The sequence below is a fragment of the Plectrocnemia conspersa genome, unplaced genomic scaffold (assembly GCF_051122295.1).
Source record: "Plectrocnemia conspersa isolate PC_06_02 unplaced genomic scaffold, ASM5112229v1 ptg000008l, whole genome shotgun sequence".
Classification (NCBI taxonomy): domain Eukaryota; kingdom Metazoa; phylum Arthropoda; class Insecta; order Trichoptera; family Polycentropodidae; genus Plectrocnemia; species Plectrocnemia conspersa.
The window spans coordinates 11218367-11241556 of NW_028277172.1; the positions used below are offsets into that span (position 1 = coordinate 11218367).

Genomic DNA, 23190 nt, shown 5'->3' on the forward strand with positions numbered 1-23190 from the left:
TCATTGTATTACGTTTCAGCTTAGCATTGAACTGCTGTGTACTGCAAAATAAATAAAATACCTAGTCAACATGATCGAATTAAGCATCTGTGTAAATAAAAATTACAATTTCACGTCAACTTTCAACATCATTAGTGAATTGCAATCGTTTAGTGAATATCGTACTGTGTGATGTTATAGTTATTTTTAATATTTAAAATGTTGATTGACGTATCGAAATGCAAAAGCACATTCCCCGTGCAACGTTTGATATTGTCGGGATTGCTAGCTGTAGTGATAATGACAGTTTTGCTATACGTGTCTATAAACCATGCGCAAAAGAAATACGTGCAAGAGTATCAGGTGAACAACATAAACGTAGATCTCAATTATGTAGTTAATGAGGTAAAACATTATACAGTGTAGTTAATATATCACTTTACCATTAGAAAAATTAATATTTTTTAATATATGTACATATATAAAACCATACTGAAAGTATGTCCTTGGGACTGTTTGTCTCATTAAAAAATTGCAAATGGAATATTCTCGTGATATGATTTTTACAGAACGTTCTGCTACAAATTTTTAGGGTTAATGCATATTAAAAAAATAATCTTATGTGATTAGATACTTCGACAATCATTTAAATTACGACTTTCTAAGCACACATAATTTGCATTATTTTATGTTAGATAATTAAAAAATGGCTTCAAATATTCGATGTGAAAGTCGATAAAGTCAATTTTTCAATTTAAAAGGTGATGCCAGTTGCAGCATGTTCATTTCACTTAACACGTTGAATACAGCGACTTTTTTTCGATAATTAGTACAAAAACTTATTTTTTAGCTCAAATTTGGAATGCAATTTTTTATTGATTTTTATGTTCTCAATAGTAAAATCAGTAAATGTCAAACTGTAGATATCCAGGCCAGACGAGGGGTGGATCAGCGGATGTATATAACCGGGGCACTTACTCCAAAGTGGCCCAAATTTTTTTTATAAAGTGGAAAAATTAAGAAAATTTCATTCAAAATTCAGACGATCGATCAATATATTTTTAATTTTTATATTATTAAAATAAATATTTTCCGAGTCTGAGATTGTGAGTATCGGATCTTCAATCTTTTATCTATTAGTTTATGTCTTTTTACAATTTTTACACTTCTCACAGGTCACTGAAAAAATTATGTATAGTTTCCATTTATATTTTTTGGTTTTCATTTTTGTTGATACAAAAACCGCATAATTGTGTTAACTGTGTCTTTAAATATTATATTTTACATGTCACTTAAATGTTTCGATGGGAGGACGCAGCAAGAATAACAATCGGGGTCCGATTTTTTTCTCGGCGGCCCTACATGTAAAATAAAAAAACGTTAGGAGCTATAAGTTAAGACTATGTATGGGCCAAATATTAGCGCCAAAACTTTAAAGGCATTGAGTATAGGTTAAGGGTTGATGAACGTGCATAGGAAGGCCGATAGATGATGATTGGATGCAAGATATAAAACAAATGACTTGGAATTAGTTTATTATTTAAAGACACTAAAGAGATAACGAAGAGGATATATATTTTTTAACATTAGTGGCATTCCTAGCTAAATTAATATGTTACAGTAAATACGCAGTTTAGCGTAAAGTTTTTTTTTTCATTACTAAAATAAATCTGATTATTATTGTATCCGGAAAAATCTAACCAAATAAATTATTACATATTTAATGGATAAATTTATTACGTGTAATAGTGATAAAATACCAATTTAAATAACTAGCATTTGGTGTGTTGTTTTGCGCTTTACGCTAATAAAATCGCACGTTGGGGACCAAACATCTCTCTCACACTTTCTTACAAATCGTCAAACCAAAATTTAAAAACAACCAATAGCTAAAACTTAATATTATTATTTTTAATTGTAAAGTGAATTATGTGACTGTGTAATATGGCTACCCATAACTATTTTGTACATAAAGAATGATTAATACTTTTAGATTAAAATAAATAACAATACTAAACCGCTTCATAATGATTTCAAGGAATTAACTGAAGAAGAAATGAAAGAGATTGGCCAAGAAATGTCGAATAGATATCAACACGTGCAAGATTACTGTGATATGTTATTCGTGAGTCACAATGGTTATGTGAACGCTCACGAATTCTTTATCAATAAAGATCATCATATTATATGGTTATACGCATCTTAAATACATTATAAATTATTTTATTTATAATAACGTATTTATTTTATATAAATTCAGGTGTAATGTTTTCAAAGCAGCTTCAAGTTCGTGGATGCACAACTTTAATACACTGGCAGGTTACAATGAAACTGAAGGTAGAGCGAGACCATACCAAGAACTAGCTCGAGAGTTATATCCTAGACCGACCGTGGAACAATTAAAAGAAGCTAAAAACAGCTCAACGTCAATGATCATTGTGAGGCATCCGTTTGAAAGGCTATCTTCAGCTTATAGAGACAAAATACAAAATTCTTTATCAGGAATATATGCCGATTTAGGAGATAAGATCATTAAAAAGTATCGTAAGAGAGACGTAAATAATGTAATATACAACTTAAATATGATTACATAAATATTAGTATTTATAATAATTTAATAATATTTTTAATAGAGTGAATCAACTTATCTATATCCAATGTGGCCAACGTTCGAAGAATTTGTATCATATATTTTAGATCAAGTAAAACAAGAAAAAGAACTTGATATACACTGGACGCCTTATTCACCTTTCTGCACACCTTGCCAGTTTAATTTTGATGTGATCATCAAATTTGAAACTATAGAGGTATAATTTTGTAGTATTCAAGTGACAATATTTTTTTTTACACATTGCATATGACGGCGTATTTCATATGTATATTATAAGAATATTAATATATTTATTTTACCCACACAGAGAGATCAAAGATACTTCATACAAAAGATGGGCTTACAGAATATAATAAAACCACAATGGAAAAATCCTGGAGAGTCTAAAATAGAAAATAACGGAGTCACTACGAGTGAGCTAATGAAAGAACATTACTCACAGCTAAATACAGATCAAATGAGCAAATTATACTGGATGTACAGGTAAAAGATGACTTAAAGTAATTTACAATATGTTTTTATATTTAAAAATGTATTTTTCAACAGACAAGATTTCTTACTATTTAACTATACACCATCTGTCTTTGATTATGCAAAAGACAAAAAGGATTTAGATGAAATAAAACAAAAGGTAAATGATGAAATTGACTACAATGATGACGAAGAGTCAGATGAAGAACATTCTGAAACGAACGAAGAAAATAATAAAAGTAAAACATAACTCACACTTCGGATAAGTTTTCTATAGGTATTCCAATGATCCATTTATTATTATAAACCTTCTGCCATATGTGTCCAATACATATTTTATCAAATGTAGATTCGTTCTGTAAATATAATATAAAGTTAAGAATTATATTAATAAAACATTTATAAAGTATAATAATGACCTTCTCAATATCATCAATGTGATACTTAGCCAATTCTGAAGATGAATGAAATATTTCCTGTTGAAGTCTCAGATTATTCTTAAGCGTTTTCATATTATGTCCCGTGTTCAACCTGGCTTCAGTCAATTGTTCCATCAGTACCGATACAATCATCTCATCATCTTTTATCTCATTCCGATGAAACACACTATCGATTTCAATAACATAATTTTCATTCAAAACACTTGGTATTACATCATCGTAACACCAAATGCTAATTTGTGCCTCACCGCACATGTTTTCATCTTTTAGCTCGTAGCTAGTCACGTTATTGAATTTTGCGATTACATCCAATATGTTTTCATCGTTATAACCAACCACAAACAGTTTGTCTAACGTTCTTATTACATAGTTTGGGCTTTTGCCGGATTTCTTATAATGAAAACGTACTTCTATGGCTTCGCAATCGTTTTGGTATACGTATGAATTTGTGGGACGTCGGTCTGCTATTTCAATCAGCTCTCCTCTGGTGGTTGTTATTACAATATCTGGTTTGTTATTCCAATTGGGATGCTCAGGCGTAAGGCAAAATGATGTGATCTCTTCAAAAAGAGACATCGGTACCAGATTTCTGACATGTTTCATAACAAGTGGAGGCATGTCTGATAATTTCTGAAAAAAGAAATAATGAAATCGTTATTAATATATTATACAGTAATTTAGGAATAATGTTTAAAATATATATGAATAATAAAATTAATTAATTAATTAAATTTGATGAATCGACAGTAAAAATATTAACCGACACTTTTGTCTGATATGTAGAATCATTAAATAAAGAATGTGTTGACTGCACTTTTTTATGTAAGACAAATATATTGTTTACAGCAGTAATTTGTTTAACTACACAGTTTTCAAGATATTTTTGCATCTCAAATGGCTTTAGAAGCAGAAAAAATGTTGTCCTGTTACATTAGAATTAAGTACCATATTTTTTTTAGGTTAAGTTATGAATGCCCTTATAATGAATAATAGTATTTTTATTTTATAATATAATACAAATGCCTTAATCGAGCATTAAACAGCACATAAGACATTACAGTAGTTTGGAATTAACTACAGTTTTCTTCCGTAAAAATTCTTGTATTTATATATAATATATTTTTTTGAGAACCTCGTGATTGTCGCGTAGAATTAATAAAAACCTATAAAACTAATTGCTTTATTGTATGTCAAAGAGCAAGTTTTCAGGATTTTTCTTCATCGAACAAAAAAATCCTAGATAGCTTTTCAACAAAAATTTCAGTAATGACCTTTTTTAGTTACCGCAGCAATAATAACCATTTTATTTTTAGTGTCCTCCTTTGATATATTCAAAATCTGGCCACATTAGACAGATAAATCGGAAAGGGAACTCTAACAAGTTTATATAAACTCGAACTTCGCTTTTGACTTGGAACAAAAAAGTTCAACTGAACTCGCGCCAAGCAGAGCTACGAGTATTAACCATGAAGATTCATAAAAAACTGAGAAAAGTCCATTTAGATCTTCACGTCAAACCTGATTCAGCTAAGAAGTCACTGGAATCCTAGAGTTCAAACCAGATCTTTTCACACATTAATATATACAATAATTGCACAATTTTTACATGAATTTCGATACTGTAAAAAAATATTTTACAAATAAATATTGAGAATTTCATGAGGTCGAAGTTCACTGTACGAGAGTTTTTGTTCTGAAATTCAGCTTTATAGGAAAACTACTAATATATATACATATTACATATATACAATATTCATGAAAACCTTTTACATACATACATACTTAAAATATTCATGAAAAAGTTTTTAGGCACAGTTTACTAACTTATCTGGTATCTGCAATCATGCGTAATATTATATCATCTTTTATTGGATAAAATAATAGAGACAACTATAATTCATTAATGTAAGTCTTCAAACTAAGATTTGTATTGAAACACGTGTCAGGATAAGAACGCCACGATTGTTTAAGAATAATGTTTGTACATAAAGGTAAATATTGATTTTAATGTTTTAACTTGCAAAATTATAAATAGCAGTAATACCGTTTTAACTTAACTCGTCAATTATTATCTCCGACTTGATTGCCAAGGAATCTAATATAGGATAAACTATAGTTTTAATATCAGATATTATTATTTTGTATATTATATCATATCAGTATGTATGTACATATTGTCTGCTTTATTAGCTTACTTCAACAAATTGAGAATCATTGTTGTATAAATTTGGTGTGTATGATTGAATGCAAAATATTTCACACTATCTAATTGAGCGTTCGTGAGTGGCTAATAAAATTTGCACATTTTTATCCTGACGATGAACAAGTTTTATATATAATAAATAACGGTTAGCTGTCGAATTTGCGTACGAAACATTCAAACTATTTGGTTAAACATAGTTAAAAAGTGCAAATAAAATTAGCAACTTGCATATAATTTTTTCAGTATTTCAAAAGCAAATATTTTTTCAGTAAACTGTCGCAGTGGCAGTGTTTTTTTATATTACAAAAATAAATCTGTAATGATAACCAGTTATGTCACTTAATTGTTATGAAAAGTACATTTTTATAAACGACTCTTAATCACATGACTCTTACACGGCAATATTGCTGCTTCAACATTCCTATTCTGAATTCGATTGCTCCCTGATAGTTTCTTCAATATCCTTCGTGTTCAAGTCCGAATAAAGTCTGTCTTTTATATATATATCGCAGCGCCTGTACCACACAACGCTACGCTTTGTTCTATAATTTATAAAAGGATTCAGTATGTATTTTTCTTGTACATCTACATATGTAGTTGTATTTCTTAGTCCAGAAGCGTCTTATAAAATTATTATGAATTAACAGTGTTTTTTTAAACTAACTTAGTTGAGTTTTCACACGTTCGTTTCATCGCAACATTGTATCCAATATCATGCCAATACACCTGAAGGTATTCACATTCGCCATGAGCTCTTGGTTATTATTGGTAACCAAGAGATTTATTTTTTAAATTCATTTGTTGAAATTTAGTGTTATTCAATTTGATACCCGACATCTTTTCGACTTAACAGTTTATTGCTAGATTTTTTTATCTTTCTGGTTGAGAGAATAGTTGCATGATCCGCATTTGTAGTCATTGTAGTGCCATTGCATCGCAGGATATCAACCAACGGTCCCAGCACATTACCTTGAAGTATACCAGCTGATATTTTTCTTATAAATAAATGTGTATTTTTGATCTCTCTGTTATACAAGATTTCATCATCAAACTAAATCGTTAAAGTAAAAATTGTCTTATTTTAAGGCTTGAGCGTCCAAGAAGACTAAAATATTCTAATAGATTACATTTTTTCCTGTTTTAATGGAACATTAGTCGATAGAATATTATTTCCGTTATCGATTTTAAACCTATGCCTATCCTAGGCTTGAGTGTCCATGAATATTTCTGAGCATATATTATTTCTTTCAAATATTTTAATACTTTCTCTATGGTTGAGTGCTCTTTCCAGAAGCGAAACTAGTGAGAAATTAGTTCGAGTCGCTTACTTTGTAAATAATTAATATATATTCCGTCGGCTTTTATTTTTTGATATTGTGGTGATCGGTTAAGTATAAAATACTTTGCAATATGTGTTAAAAGCGTAATAAACATTATGCTAACAGTCTTTACGACCCGCCGATTTCTCAACTCGTATTCTCAACAGCTGTTTTAAGTATTTACATATACAAATGCTATTGTATAACTTTGACAAGCGCAGCAAATTTTGCCAAATCTCAAATTGTTTATGCAAATTTTCTAATAATAAAAACAGCTGAAATGAGCAAATATAATTACACCTTAAAATCTTTGTGAATGAATGGACGAACAAGGAAGAAATCTCTAGCTTAATTAAGCGTAAGTGTATACATAGCATATAGCATTTACTTTCATAACAAAAATTCACCTGATATCTTCGACTTGTCACAAAATAGTTTATTCGAACTATGCCGACCACAAAAAAGAGACTAAGAAAGGAGCCGCTTCTCACTTCTCGTCAACCATGGTCCAACTACGACGTCCGAATTCCAGACTTCGACTAGATTCTTCAGACACAGACAAGACTACGACAACTTCAGCTATCTTACATTGGCTATGCACTTCAGCGTTTGAAATAGCGGTAAGTTACATCATATTTTTAGATGCAAGCTATTTTTTTTAAAAATGCGTTGATATTCTAATAGATTTCATTTTGTACTTATTTTGATGAAGCATAAGTCGGCAGACTTCAATTAGAATCTCCCTTAAGTATTAAAGTTAATTTTTATCAGTTACTGTTTAAATTCTAGTCACTTAAACCTGTTTTTTATAAAAAAAGAAGGCGATAGTTAGAAATAAAAACTTCATCAAACCATCTGGTGCTTCTAACAATAACTTGTAGCCAGTTTTTTTGTAGAAAAAGTGTCTATATCTTTTTCTGACTTACAGTATCTTGCAGATCACATATTTTGTGACACATGATTTATTTATAAACTTTCTCTGTGGTTGAGTGCTTTTTCTGGAAGTTAAACTTGTGAGAAGAAAATATCTAAATATAATAATGTATATATCACTTATGTTTCTGTCACTGCAATTCAAAACTAAACGAATATAAACACAGTGATATCTCAGTGCTAGAAAAGAGATCATTGAAAACTTTTATACTTAGATATGAATCTAAAGTATGTTGTATCTTTTACATATGTACATATTATTATTAATAAAAGTATTTCATAGGGATGGTAATAATACCAGGATTTGCAAAACCGGTATTACTCAGAATAAACAGTCAATACCGGTATTACCGGTATTACCGGTATTGTCAGTATTATTTTTATTAATAATTGGTAATAAAAAGGACCAAAAAAGAACGCCTATTCATTCAAGTTCGAACTTGATTTATTGCTATATATTATTGAATATATACATGCTTACGAATTTTGCGCAAAAATCCAAATATTCATGAGTCGAAACATGTTCTTTTTATATATATATATATATATATATATATATATATATATATATATATATATATATATATATATATATATATATATATATATATATATATATATATATATATATATATATATATATATATATATATTGAATATATATGTAGTCGTCTACATATTTATTTTTTGATAATATAATAAACAAGCGTGGCAAATTTCGAATTTGCCGACATGCATGACCAATTATTCGTCGGTCTGTTAATGCATATTCAACAATCTTCCTTACATTCAGGTACTCCTAAAAATACTTGATACGCTATATTTTATTATATACGAGTACCAATAAAAATCAATAAAACGACTGCGTAAAAAATCTTTCTGGCCCATTAATTTACTATATTGTCGAAATAAATATGTTTGAAAATATGAGCGCCAGATCTTTCTGCTTTTGAAGCAATGTCTTTGATGGACGTTTGAAGATTCAATTATATTATAATTATATAAGGTTTGGGTAATCGATCTTTAATAATTCTTAGCACAAACCAGTATAAACGAGAAGATTGAGAAATATATTTGGATAAAACTCAATTAATCCAAAGCCAAAGTAATGAAAAGTATCGAATTGAGTTACAGATTTAATGTGTTGTTTCAATGTAGAGGCTTTAAATTTAAAACTTTGCATTTCACATTTGTGCTCGTACATATTAAATTTTTGCTATAATAAATCATTAACGCTTAAATATTCTAAAGCCTCGGAACTTCCTAAATTATTTGTTACCACAAGGAAACAAATAACTTTGTATTTTAAGAAAATTTATTTTTAGAATTTTTAAAAATATATTAAGGTTGACACAAATAGATAAATTATTAATTTCCAAAATATATACTCTTACTACAAATTTACAACATACTATCAAACATAATTATTTTCTTATTTGCGGCACTTCTTACACAAATTAATTATAAATAATGATACTTACGTCTCATTTTCTTTTACATTAGGCTTTATAGGATTCACTAGTATTTATAAATACGGTAATTAATCACCGTCAGCGTACGAGTAGCGTTTCGAAGACGAAAAGTTAACAATCTATCAGCACACGAAGGGACGAATCTAAAATCAATTACGGTCTTTCGAAAATGTTAGGATACAAAAACCGCGAGGGGCCCTTTGACTATGATTGATACCGGAAAAAGTAGCAAAATATAGGGTATGTATGTGTATCTCGGGAAACTCGTGCGGTCTTAATAGCGCGCTTTCATGGTGATGAATTGCCGCAGTTTTGACTAGTCAGCGCAGATTAGCGGTTTAAGGGTCGTGGCTTTTCAAGGGTCAGCGGGGTGGAATTATCCCGAGGGGAGCTCGCGGAAAAACTTTTTCGCACAGGTGAGCTCATTCGTTACTTTTAATTATTGCTCTTTTTTAAAATATTTTTTTAGGGGTAGCACAAAAGTTTGTAATTAATTTCTGGATAAGCCACCACAGCGTGATCGCACGGTGTTGAATCAGGGTTGAATGTCGGGGGTGGTGTGAGAATATAATGAAAATACGCAGACCGACATTAATTATCGCGTGCTAGAAGGGTAAATATTAGGTTTTTGAAACAATAACTTATATTTATATTACCAAATATAAATATAAACATAAAATTACATTAAAAGGTGAGGGTTATTAGATAAAAAATAATAGTAACAATAAACAAGTTTATGTTCAAGTTCAAACATGTATAAATTAGTTTAAGTTACAACCGTTACAATAAGTACAAGCCTCTGCAATACATAAATAATATGATATAGCTACATTCTGTATCGTTTATCTTGTAAGTCTGCTCTGTGTTCAAGCCGTCTTGAATATCGAGTTAAACTCTTGGCGATTGGCGATTTAAGGTGACTGTTTAGATGAACCAAAGGCTGCTTTTTTTTAGACTTTTAAAATATGGTTGCGAGCTGAAGACTGAACTTTCAAGTCGAAAGCGACGTGAGAAATCAAATTGGATGTTAGGTGGAAGTGATTGTTCTTCTGCTCAGAGAAACTGTTTTTTGCTAACCCTTTTTTGTGTATTTGTAAAGCGGTGGATTATTTAAAACGCAATACATTATTAAATTATTTGTTCCATTTAAAAAGATACCATTTTAGCATTTATTGCGCCAAAAAATTATCGTTCGTTAAATTCCTTTTACCCAGGCTGCTAAAACACCGTTTTTTCTTCACAGTAAGACAAAAAAATACTAGTCAAATGTAACGAATCTTGTACAAGTGAATTACTCATTTACTATAAAAATAAATCTCTTGCCTAAAAAATATTTCTCGTAACTATTATTTCAAACGGCAGATAAGTAGCACCAAAATTGATTACTATAACTAAATACAAGTGTTAGGGTTGTTACAATATCATAAAACGGCCATACATATTTTAATATATAAATTACATATTACGTAAATATGATGTATTACATACATATATATATTAACTGAATAACGGTTACCTGAAGAAAAGCTTGATAAATAGTGCTCAGAAAAAAACATTTATTACTTTGTCTGAATTAAGAGCTGAAAAAAATACTTGATCTTACTTGCCGTATGAATTGCTACATGTCAGACTCATTAACTTTGGAAACCCGTTTTCTGTTATTGCTTTTTTTAAGTTAAAATAATTTATTTAGCTAAATTGTGATCAGCAAGATACTGTTAATCAGCAAAATAGTGTAAGTCAATGAATGTTTTGAATTAAAAAAAAACTTGGTAGTTCTCAAAAACTATAGTGAGTATTAAAAATTGTATTATGTCAAGTTGGATTTGATTACTTTATTTAGGTTAGGCTTGGGTTTGAACAGCAAGTGGACTTTCGCATCTGTGTATTTTTAGTAAAGTTATATTTTCACTAGTATAAATATCATTTCACTAATAGATTTATAATTTCACTGAAACTGTATTTATTTACTTCGAAACATTTTGGCGTTAACTGGTAATGTGTCGCACGAAATACGGTGACGTTGAGTTGAGTTTACAACTGTCTACGACTTATATGCTTGTCAAATTTACAGCAACATATAATTTCACTAGCACCTGTCAGATAAATTATATTTTTGCTAGTATAAATAGTACCGGTGAAAATGTATGCCGATATAATTTCACTGAAATGTCAGTAAAAATATATTTTCACTGGTTAACACATTCACTGTATCATATACATGTGATATTACGCGAAGCAGTTGCACCACTGTATGTATATATGCGTATGAATGGGCTGTCTTGAAACTAGAAAAACAATAAGAAAAAAAACTAGCAATAAAGTGCAATACGCTATTGACAAAGTCAATAGTTGAATCAAAATGTGGCGTATCAAATTAAATTTATTTGTATCGCAAACTTTCGATAGAGTATAGCATGGACTGCAAAATAAGTATAAATACACAAAGTGTACGTGCACTGGAAGTGTTTAAACGGTTATAATACAAATATTACAATTTTAAAAAACAGAAGAATTGATCCGTTATTATTAAAAAATCATTCATTTTAATTTCGATCGTTTCTGGGAGATTGGAATTGGTGATTATTATATAAATATAATTCTGATCGATTACCACAGATTATGTTTATCTAGATTTTCCTAATCTCACGGAAAATATCGTGATGATTAATCTAAATCAAGCTAAGTCGTATATAAAATGTATTCAAAATTCTCTAATAATGAGCAACTTCAACTCATATAAAATATCTTATAAGTATTTATTAAAAAAGTCGCGTCGTATACAACAAAGTACTTTATAAACTTGGACGTGGAATTGCGATGAAAGCGAACACGTGAAAACTAAACGTAAATAATAGAAGCTTTGCATTAATTGTATTTGCTATATTTGAAGAATAGATTAGAACGCATGCACGCGGGCATAATCTGCGCCTTCTTCAGCTTATGGATGCTAAAGCAGCACTATTGTTAAATGTAACTGACAACACGAAACGACTGCGTAGTATTCTAACCATTTGACCTCGTCCAGTGACAAAATATTCTCCAGGGTCATCTATAGATAAATGTTTCATAACAATTAACTGACATTTATGAGCACCTAGCATGTTATAAGGTGAAGCGAGCAATGTAAAACCTACGATTATTTTATGTTTTGTTTAAATTCAACACATTTACATACATTTTATGTAATTGAAAAACTATGTATATGCATTTATTTAGAAGGTTTACTCCAGTTTTCTGTCGGAGACGTATATAGTTAGGCATATCCGCTTGGTTTCATTGTTTCATTGAAATTCTACTCGCATTCAGTGCGCAGCCTTTGTGTACTTTCTCTAACATCCACTGCTTGTTGACAATTAAAGTTGAGTTAGGTGAGCCGACAATTATTATAGTAGGTATTACCATGCATGCATAAAGCAAAGTGAAACAATGAAAAAATCCTAACCGATGCGTTTCATTATATTTGCTAAGCCCCTATATCACATTAATAACGAAAATATCAAAAAGCTTTGTTTAATATTCCATACATATTATACATCACATTTTAATAAATCGCGTTCAACTTATGTACATACAAGTATATTGAAATAGCACAGACCTGTGAACTAATCGTGCATATAAAATTCCAAATAGTTCCGCAAATAATACAAATTGTTTTAGAATGCTTCACACCACTTTTAATAATCTGGAAATTCAAGGTATTTGTGTATATGGTAAATATGCGGTAGAACATTCCGTTAGGAAATATTATCGCCAAAACAGGGAAGAATTCAAATTTGCAGAAATATGCTTTTAATTACAAAATATTGTAGATATTTATAAAGAGCATCGGATTTTTAAGATTATAAATAATAAGATATATTATTTGCATGTCTATCTCTAAGATTCGCTATTTCAAATCTAGATAAAACCAATGTAATATATCATATTTAAGGTAAAGGAATTAATTAATTTGCCACCTAAAATATAGTATACAAATAAATTACATCAAATACAATATATTAATATTTCATCAATGACAGCTCACACAAACAGTCCCCTAAGTATCCAAAAACAATAGTAAGAAAGTATTGAAACAGTTTTTATACGTGGCATTTATTTTTATTTAATTTAAAATTTATTGTGTAGAAATGCAAAACCAAAAAATTATCAAGATTGGAAATAAAAAAAAAATATAACTATTAAAATGGCTTATTATTTGCTATTGTAAAAAACAGCAGCTTGTACTTTGATCAAATATAAAATATATGTAGGATATATATACATATTTATTACAAATCTAATATTATTAATAATGTAAACGTAATATTAAAGTATACTATTAAATAATTTAAAAAATATTGTGGCATATACTTAAAAAAGATTTGTACAATCCCACATAAATTGTTCCAGCTCCTCATAGCTATCGCCCAAAATATCCTTGTGTTTGGCAAGCTCGTTAAGGAGCTGGATTGCTCGTGTAAGGGAAGCGTTCTCCAACACTGACGTATTGGCCTCGACGGCAAGAGTATGGGATGCGATTGCGACTCTAGAGCAAAGGTCGGCAAACTTTTTTTGTAAATAACTATATCAAACTTAAAAAATGCGTATTTTTTCCAAACTTTCAAACGCAATGTAAGTTTCATATAAGTACACTGTTTTATTTTGTAGTTTAAAATTAAATTTTTTAGGAAATCTTATAGTAGATATATGTAACAAAGACTAATTATTATAGTTTATTTGTCAGGAAAAAATCAATTGCTTCTTTGAGTGAAAATAATATCAATAAAACTTTACCATAACTTTTAACTGCTGAATGGCAGAGCGAATCAGAATATTTGACTTCCATTTCTGATAAAAATGAATCACGGAACTGACGAGGATTAGTTCACCGCTACAAAACTGGTTCAATAACACACGATAGATTGAAATGTTTTCCACAAAGTACCTGCTGGTAAATAATATAATCAACAGTCAGTCCTTAAACACCTTGCATTTTCACAAGCTTCATATTTTTATCCATCTAAGCCTTAACCTGTTTCCCGTATATTTTTACAATCGTCGGATGTGATACATTTTAATCGATTTAACTTCAAAATGTATTGTTAATAATACGCAAAATGTTCGTCTTTAATTGTTTCATATAGACTAATAGTAAGCCAAAACTTTCTCAATTATAAATAATGATGAAATGGATAGCTGTTGAACTGACTGTGATAACACAAATAGGGTATAGTCTCTTATTTTCTTACTTTGACAATGACATAATGAATATCCTCCATATGAAATATCGCAAAGATCGTTACACAAAGCACTAAAGACGCTGTCAAAATATATCTGCGTAATGGAATGCAAAGCAATAGGTGCACCACATACGGTCATACCTCGCAACTCCTCAAGTCGATGGTTGGCCGTTCTATTATATCACATACTTTGAAATATAAATCACGGGCCGTATTAAAATAGGTTGCGGGCCGGATTTAGTCCACGGGACATAGTTTACCGAACTCTAGAGCACTTGATAACTCGCAGATAAAAATCGCTACCACTTTTTAGTAATTTAGTATTAAAAAATTGCTTCATTGAATAGTCGCTATGCCGAGAATATAAATAATTGAATCAAAGTGGTCTTAGCAAAAATATATTACGATATAAATACGGATACGACCCGTACTCCCTTAAAGATAATATAAAAGTTTCCTATAAATTTTTTTTAACTAAGGAGTTCTTTACTTTACTGGGATTTACATTCAAGGATAGTAAGAAAGCGATTCACTTTATCGCAAACTTTAGCGATGTCCATACATCTCTGCTCGAACGTCACTCCTAAGACATCAACCGAAATATTTCTGCTTTACCCCTTTCCTGTCATGCACGAGTTAACTTGGAAAATTGGTTTTTGTGAATTCTCATCTCAAAAATCAGCTAATTTTTCAAGAAAATTAGCAGTCTTTTTTTGTTAAGAATTAAATTTGTACAAATATTTTTTAATGTTTTATTTCTACTGTATATTTTTATACCACTGCATAAGAAAAGGTGGGTCCGTGCAAAAAGTAAAACATTTTCCCCTAAACTGTAAGGTTACATATATGTATGTTAACTTTAATTTATTATCAGTACGTTATGAGTACGTTAATATCAATCAAATTACTTTTATTAATATCTCTAAGAAAATATCCTAGACTTTTTGGACTTATCTTTAAACGGCTGTCGTTTTCATCCATATATAGAGATAGTTAAGTGATTTTTTTCGTATAGCTTTCACGATATACTAATATTATTGTATAATGTAAAATCAAAGCAAATAAAATTTGAATCGAAACATAACTAAAAATATTAAAAATTCATAATAAAAATATACCATTTGGTTATAAATCCAGGTGTACCTAAAAATATAGGGTCACTTCAACATAAATTAAAAGCAATAATTGAGTTTATTAACAAAACACTGTTGTCACTTAGTCTCCGTGTATCCTCAGCAATTCGCCTAATATAAAATAAATGTTTATAACGATACATCAAAGAATGATTTGATGCTCAGTGAAGCGCACTACACGTCTGTCGATACAATTATTTTTCGAGATCAAAAAGTAGAAAGCTTGGATACAAAAAACGCTTATTGTTTTATAAGTACATACTTATACAATAAATCTGATAAATTGTTATAATAAATATGTAATAAAATATAAATCAAAACGATACGAAGGGCATATGGTAACTACATCACGTTTCGCACTTCAAATCGCGAACGTTTCTGTGTAATGATACATAATTTATATGTACATATATCCGTTATGCACACGCGCGTGCATACAGAGAGAGGACTTTCCTTTTTTTTGAGAAAAAGATATGATTCCACGCGTGAAGGGTTTCTTTGTGGGCACTTCTGGATTTTCCCGCGACGGAGGCCGCTTTTCCGACCGCATCTGGAAATGACCAAGGTGCATGCGCAGAGCGATTCAGTACTGCTGTCGTCCAACTGAATTTGAATCATTTTAATACTATACTTGATTGTACAAATTTAATTTAACATACATATTAAATAAACTTGCTGACATTATAATGACTAATTAAATAAACATCAGTATAAATTAAAAAATGCATTTACAAATTGTATTGTGTTTGAAGTAGGTCAGAAATTTGCGACTTTGAATTATGCTTTGTTTATCAAACACAATAATTACTTAATTATTTTAATTTAGAGCAACAACATTTAATTGCTGAATGTAATAATACATATGTATAGGATGACCATAAAAATATATTTAAAAATGTTTATATGCTACGAAGGACTAGAAAGTCAGGCCCATTTATTTTATGATTTCGAAAATCTTATATCATCGGAAAAAATAAATAATTCTTAAAAATTGAAAATGTGTTGACTAACTTATTTTGAAAATTGTCAATGCGTTATTTAATTTTTTTGATGCGAATGAACTTGAGATATGTAGCTAATAAGAAAATATTTTTATGATATACTTGTAGATTAATTTTAATTAATTAAAAATAAACAGTTAAATTCCTATCCATACATAAATATATGTAGAAAGAATGATAGTTGAGAACTGAATATTGTGCTTAGATTCATAACTTAAACGCATTTAAATTTACTCATTTTGATATTTTTTTATATATTATTACTATTTTTAAGTTCACACTACAATTTAAACATATTACAACCAATGACATCAGAAATTTTGTATAAAAAGGTTGAATAAAGGAGAAGTTTTTTATATGAATCCTAAAAATTCTCTTTACGCGAATAATCATTGTTTATGAATCTCATTTTTTTATCTGGATGATTTTAATCGATCCCGGTTTTATCTTATCTCATTGAAAAATAATGTAACTCATATGTGTATAACTATCAAACTTAATTTATTTTTAAGAAACTTGATAAGATATAAAAGTTTATGATTTTACTAAAATTCAGTACTCAACTATATCATGTCTAAGATCTTTAACAAATAAAACTAGATTAAATCAGGCTGAAAGTACCTTAATCAAATCAATGTGTAGATTATCTGGAAAACTAACACTCGCCAAGGTCACTATTTAATATGGAAAATCACTTACAAACTAAAACAAACATAAGTAACGTCTATAAAAAAATGAAAAATAAATACGCAATAAAAAACTATATTTGCAGAGCATTTGTTTTACAAATCCTATTTTTTCCGAGTGAAGAATAGCAAAAAATACGTCTTATCAAATGATTTTTTATATAGAGCTATATTATCAATTAAACAGGTAAAAATGAATATTAATAATGTTCATGTTTATTAATAATGTATTACTGTATGAGCTCAAAATCTATAAAGATTACTAAATTTATTTTCGTATTTGGTGATACTTTTTAGTGAAATGTGACTCATAATTATATAGATGTAAAATAGACTAAATCAATATTATACAAAGTCTTTGAAAAAATATATTGAATATACTGAAGACATTAATTACTAAATAAATTTGGTTTTCGGCATTTAGTTCCCATAATTGTATAGATGTTTAATACAAATTTAAATAAAAAAGTACTGCAACGCTGTATTCTTTGGTGTCTCACAGGCATTTGATAAGGTTATCCAATAGTGACATGGTAAAAATCATTATCAGAGATCCGCAACCAGTGTGCCGCGGCGCAATACGTTCAAGAGAAGAAATATCCTAAATATGTTTTTAAGACAAAGTGTAAATATACACGCAAAATTTAGCTGAATTAAAAAATTATCATTTTACATATAGAAATCTTCCTGATTCTAGGGACCAAACTTTCTTATTAAAAAAATATAATAATTATGCAAAACAAATACTAAGCACAATTTAAAATAATTATGTATAATATATCATAATATTTACAAAAAACTGAATCACTAAAATATAAACACAATTTATATTTCATATCATAATAAATAATAAAATATAAACCATATTTAAAATTTTTGTCAAGCAAAAGATCTAAATATACCTTTTTGAGGCAAAACTAATGATACAGCTAATTTTAGCTTGTTTTTTTAAATATTTTTTGTGGCAGAAAAATGTCAACAAGACTGTTAGTAATCTATGTATATAAACGATTAAACTTAACTCGCTGGTTTAACTGTGTTTATAAGTCATAACAGAATATAAATTTGTATTTTTTATTATCACCTTAACCCTCTAATTGCCAAAATTCAATAAAACAGTTTTTGTTACTTTTGCGAAAATTCGTGTAAGGAAACGTCCTGACCGCAAAGGTCAAGAATAAGGGACGGGATCGCGACTCTCTAGGACAGAGGTCGATAAACTTTTTGGTAAAAGGCTAGATCGTAAATATATCAGGCTGAACGGCCAGGAAGCTTATTCAAGGATATTTATATACATGTAAGTTTACTATAACAAGAAAAACATTGTTTTTAAATTCATTTTTATACGTTTTACGAACACGCAATATACAGCATACAATAGAAAAAGGTAAATTTGGGAAAACTAACATAATGTAATAATCTTTTCTCACGAAAAAAATTATCTGGAAATGCTGACCTGAAATTGTAATTATATGCACTTGGTCATTAAAAATACGTTTTCACATAGGTGCTGTCAAATACAAATCTCAGAGCATATGATATTAATTGACCTTATTCGTTGCTGAAAGACACACAAGAATTTTCATTTATTTTTTTTCCGTTGTAACTTGACATGCGTAAATTAATGCGTTAACTACGTAAGTCAATCAGACATAATGAATACCTACAAGTAAGTATTAACCACCAGACAAAATCTGGGAATCGGTGAGATCTGTTTAAACAATATTATAAGATATGTGTAACATAATTTATAATCAATATATGTCACTTTTCAGTGGAGGCTGGTTTATAATAATGTGCATAAATAAAAATTATGCTGTCGTAGCTCGAACCCGCGGCCTCTAGATTACCAGTTTGAGGCCTTACGGACTACGCTATTTAATTTTTTTTTTGAATATGCCTTTTATCATATAAAAGTAAGGTTAAAGTTTCACTATTGTTCAGTCAAATGTATTATTAAAAACAAAAAAAGTTTGAGTTCATTATAAATTACCCTTTATATATGTATTATATTTATCTTTGAAAAACATCTAATTTTTTTAAACCTAATTTTGCGATGACCTCAATATCTAATTCATTACACAAATACATATGAGTAATAATTTTTTTTTATTAAAATTATATTTGTAGCAACCTTTAACATGGCTACAAAAACGAAACAAAATAAAACGGAAGATGAATATCAGGAATTTAAAAATAAATAGACAGATACTTTCGCGTTTATCTCGAACATAGATGGCCTCCCGACCTGTCTCAATTGTAAAGAAAAACTGACTCATAACAAAAAATCAAATTTGGAAAGACACTTCACAACAATACACGATTCATTTGCGAGCGTGTATTGTGACACTAGATAAAAATATCTTCAGAAAAGTATTAAGAAATTAAGCTCTTTAATTAATTACTGGATGCAATCTTACAATAATCAGAAAATCTCTATGATAGGAAAACCATTTACACAAAAAGTTTTTTATAAATGCATCTGAAAAACTTTTTCGAGACTTCAAAAGCAAAGCAGATTTTTTTAATTTAAAGAACCATCTTCTCCTCAAACGGTAGAGCTGTTAAAATGTCTTTAGATTTAACCTACCAGCTCCGTTTTTATCAATTGCCTGTAGCCTCAAAAAGTTTGCGCACTCGTCGATCACTCAAGATCATATCGTGGATTATGTCGATCATTTCTGGCGTAGTCACCGTAAGTGGACGTCCCGAATGATGTATATTACTTACGGATGTACGACCACGTTTAAACACATCTTTAAACGCTGGCGCAGATGTGCCATGAACTTTATCCAACTCGGCTTTGATGTCTTTCCTTGTTTTGCTTTTCAAATGAGTGTTTAATAACTACACGTTTTTTTCCATTGTTTGAAAATAACAAAACTTGTTTGTTTGTAATAATGAAAAACGCGTTGGAAATGGCTGACAATTTGACAGTATCCAATTGATACTACCAGCGCCATTTTTTAGATTTTATAAGGATTTATTGACTTATATTTGGGTATGCATGTGAACAATAATTTTCAAACATGAATCATATTAGGAGCATTTTAAGAAGCCAAATAACTGATGAGAGTTTGGACTAGACATTGTTCACGTTAGTTTTAAGAAATGCGTGTAATTCATATTCTGTAAAAAATATATACATATATAATTTAAGCAATAAAAACTATTTTTTTTTATATATTTACTATATTACATATATCATTAGTTTTATTTAGAAGATTTTTTTCACTTAATAAATAAGAATTAAAACTAATAAATAAATGTGTTTATGGCTTTTGAATTTTTTTAAAATTTTTTTTTGCAACCCCTGGGCTAGGCGAATAAATGTTGAATGTACACGCTTTTGACTAATTTTTTTAACGATTTGTACCAGTGTTGCGAATATGTATTAACTGAATGACAATATTTAACTACTTAATTCTCGTTGCACGGCTTGAAATAATAAAAAAATTATGATGTGACAAATATTATTTACTTAAAAAAGTACTTGCCTTAAGGCGATTCTTTTTGCACAGGGTCGTTATCGATAATCCAAAAAAATTATGATCTTTCTCGAGGTTTCAGATAGGGAACGGAACCTCGTACCGTCGCATCGTCGAGGGTAGCTCTAGCCAGTGGCGTCCGTGCGCGTCGGCGGATGGAAGTGCGTCGCGATCGACCGGCGTCGCGCGACAGTGCGGCCCGGGCCGCGCCGCGGATCGCCGCGTCGCGAGCCGCTCATCCGAAACCGCTGGACAGGTACTGTGACTGTGACAAATTAACACCCCTGATAATTTTGCCGCATTTATCAAAGACCTTTGTGTGCATCCAAACGTCAAGCTCCCCGCCGGCAACTGTCAAACGGACCGCTCATTCATGCCCAACGTCAAACGCAGATTTGTCGAAACAAGAACTCGGATTTCTTATCTATTGTTTTTGTTTTGGTATACTTTTTGATATCGCTCAAGTGAAAGAATCTGCAATCGACAAATGAACGATGTCTTAATTAGGTTCTAAGTATAATTATTTAAAAAATAGCTTTTTATTTCAACGTTATAACAATAAAGCATGTTTCATAATACGAAAAGACTCATTTCCGAAAATTTTCTTTTGTTTATTTATAATTTGAAACACAGAAAATAATTTTATTCATATTGCACCATATTGTATTCAATCAAATAATTAACGTAAACATTTTTTTAATCAAGGCAGTAAAAAAATATTGGACGTTGGCTTTAATTTAAGTATTGAACTTTAAAGTATTAGTAAAATATTATATATTTATCTCCTGTCATTTTAACGGGTTCATCAACGTAAACTTTCTTTTAGTAAAGCTATTTTTAAACATTTTGTAGTGTTACTTAAATAAAGTGATAAGTAATTTTAGTTTAAAAGTTAGGTTGCTAGATTTACACTTAAGGTTTTCGACAATGTTTTAAATAAAATAATAATAAATAAAACGTATAATTATATTATCTGTGAAACAAAAATATTTTTCTCATTAACAAATTTAAATACTAATATTGGTAGTCCAAACAAATGAGTGCAAAAAATCCGTTATTAAAACATGAAATGGACAAGAGGCCCTAAAATATATATTATTGTTTTAAGTTTAAATTTAACACCATTTAATATTTTATGATGATACCTCAAAAACAAAGCGTATCATAATAAACCCACGGGTGTAGATTTTTGTATTTTTGGTCGTTAAAAATACTTTTTCGACTTCGATAAAAATATTTATATGCATCGATAAATTTCAACCATATAAATAAATTCTACATATATTTTATTTATATATAATATGTATATGTAAAATTGTAGAGCAATGGAGATAATAACCAGCAGTGTTTTACAATTTCTATCGTATATGAGAGATCAGAATCAGTGATTTTTATATAATTATAATACTGATCAATCTTCAAGGTTTAATTTCCCTAGAGTTTCCTAATCTCACGGAGGAATATCGTAGTGAATGATTAAAATAAAATCGAACTTGATTGTGCATATTAATTGTAAGCTATAATAAAAGTTTATAATTATTAAAATATATGTCTGGTGTCTCACTAATTATTTATTAGTTGTTGATTGTCTTTACTCTGGGTTAACGCCTGTCATGTTATAACGAAATATTTAATAAATAAATCTATAAAACTGAAAAGTTACGTGTAAATTAAAATAAGTGTGTTTTACAAAGTAAATAGAAACCCTATGGTCACGTGATATGTCAATGCCTTGTAGAGGTTGATTATTTATGTGACACCATTGATTGTTTTTCGATTATTTATTATTTTGGTTTTAACAGCTATGGCAATCATCGCTCATTCTAGAGTACCCAGGTATTCAATCTTCTGCTCTTTTTGCTTTTTATTAACGACATACATCTGGAGACTAATAACTCGAGATATGTATTATATGCTGATGAGTATTCGCATAAATTCGCACAGATTCACTTTCTTTACAAAAAGACCTGGAGTCCTGTGAAAGTGGTCGGTTGACAATCGACTACTTTTTAGCATCGCCAAGTTCTCTTACAATTTAGGCGTAGGTGTTTTAAATACAATTACTTTTGTCAATAACTTGTGAATGAATTTCTCAGCTTCGTTATGCGAGGCACGTGTTACTTATTCGCGTTCTGTACGATACGCTAGTTCGTAGCGTCCTCGAATATGACTATTGTCTGGAATCTAAGTAAAGTATTCCTTGTTGTTGAAGAGAATTAAAAGAAAATCTTT

General features: G+C 29.6%; 3 protein-coding genes across 6 annotated transcripts in view; 2 read left to right on the forward strand and 1 right to left on the reverse strand.

Annotated features, from left to right (window-relative positions):
- The window catches only part of LOC148232981 (uncharacterized), a 107351-nt gene that overhangs the window by 1228 nt on the left and 82933 nt on the right, over positions 1–23190 (reverse strand). Inside the window, exons 2-3 of the mRNA XM_088190695.1 lie at positions 3481–4131; positions 3317–3417 (exon numbers count right to left, since the gene is read on the reverse strand). Of these exons, the coding sequence (XP_088046821.1) occupies positions 3317–3417; positions 3481–4131 (752 nt within the window). The remainder of the gene's footprint in view (positions 1–3316; positions 3418–3480; positions 4132–23190) is intronic.
- LOC148232982 (carbohydrate sulfotransferase 9-like) lies at positions 112–3476 on the forward strand. 4 transcript variants are annotated; one of them, XM_088189898.1, is made up of 6 exons: positions 112–384; positions 1973–2169; positions 2240–2543; positions 2613–2786; positions 2898–3073; positions 3137–3476. In XM_088189898.1, exons 1-6 carry the CDS (start codon positions 199–201, stop codon positions 3309–3311), a joined length of 1212 nt encoding a protein of 403 aa, XP_088046024.1. In that variant the 5' UTR covers positions 112–198; the 3' UTR covers positions 3312–3476. The 4 variants fall into 4 exon arrangements, with proteins under 4 accessions (XP_088046024.1, XP_088046027.1, XP_088046028.1 ...); XM_088189901.1 differs by having other exon boundaries at positions 118–384; positions 2018–2169; XM_088189902.1 differs by having other exon boundaries at positions 118–342; positions 2018–2169.
- Positions 21080–23190, forward strand: part of LOC148232983 (carbohydrate sulfotransferase 11-like) — an 83416-nt gene continuing 81305 nt past the window's right edge. The window contains exon 1 of the mRNA XM_088189897.1: positions 21080–21214. The gene's annotated coding sequence lies outside the window, so the exon portion shown is untranslated. The remainder of the gene's footprint in view (positions 21215–23190) is intronic.

Bases quoted from the DNA above. Each gene is read 5' to 3' on its own strand.
- LOC148232982 (XM_088189898.1), top strand. From the start codon at position 199: ATGTTGATTGACGTATCGAAATGCAAAAGCACATTCCCCGTGCAACGT. The intron at 385-1,972 runs GTAAAACATTAT...TAATACTTTTAG, and splicing joins TCAATTATGTAGTTAATGAG to ATTAAAATAAATAACAATAC. The intron at 3,074-3,136 runs GTAAAAGATGAC...ATTTTTCAACAG, and splicing joins AAATTATACTGGATGTACAG to ACAAGATTTCTTACTATTTA.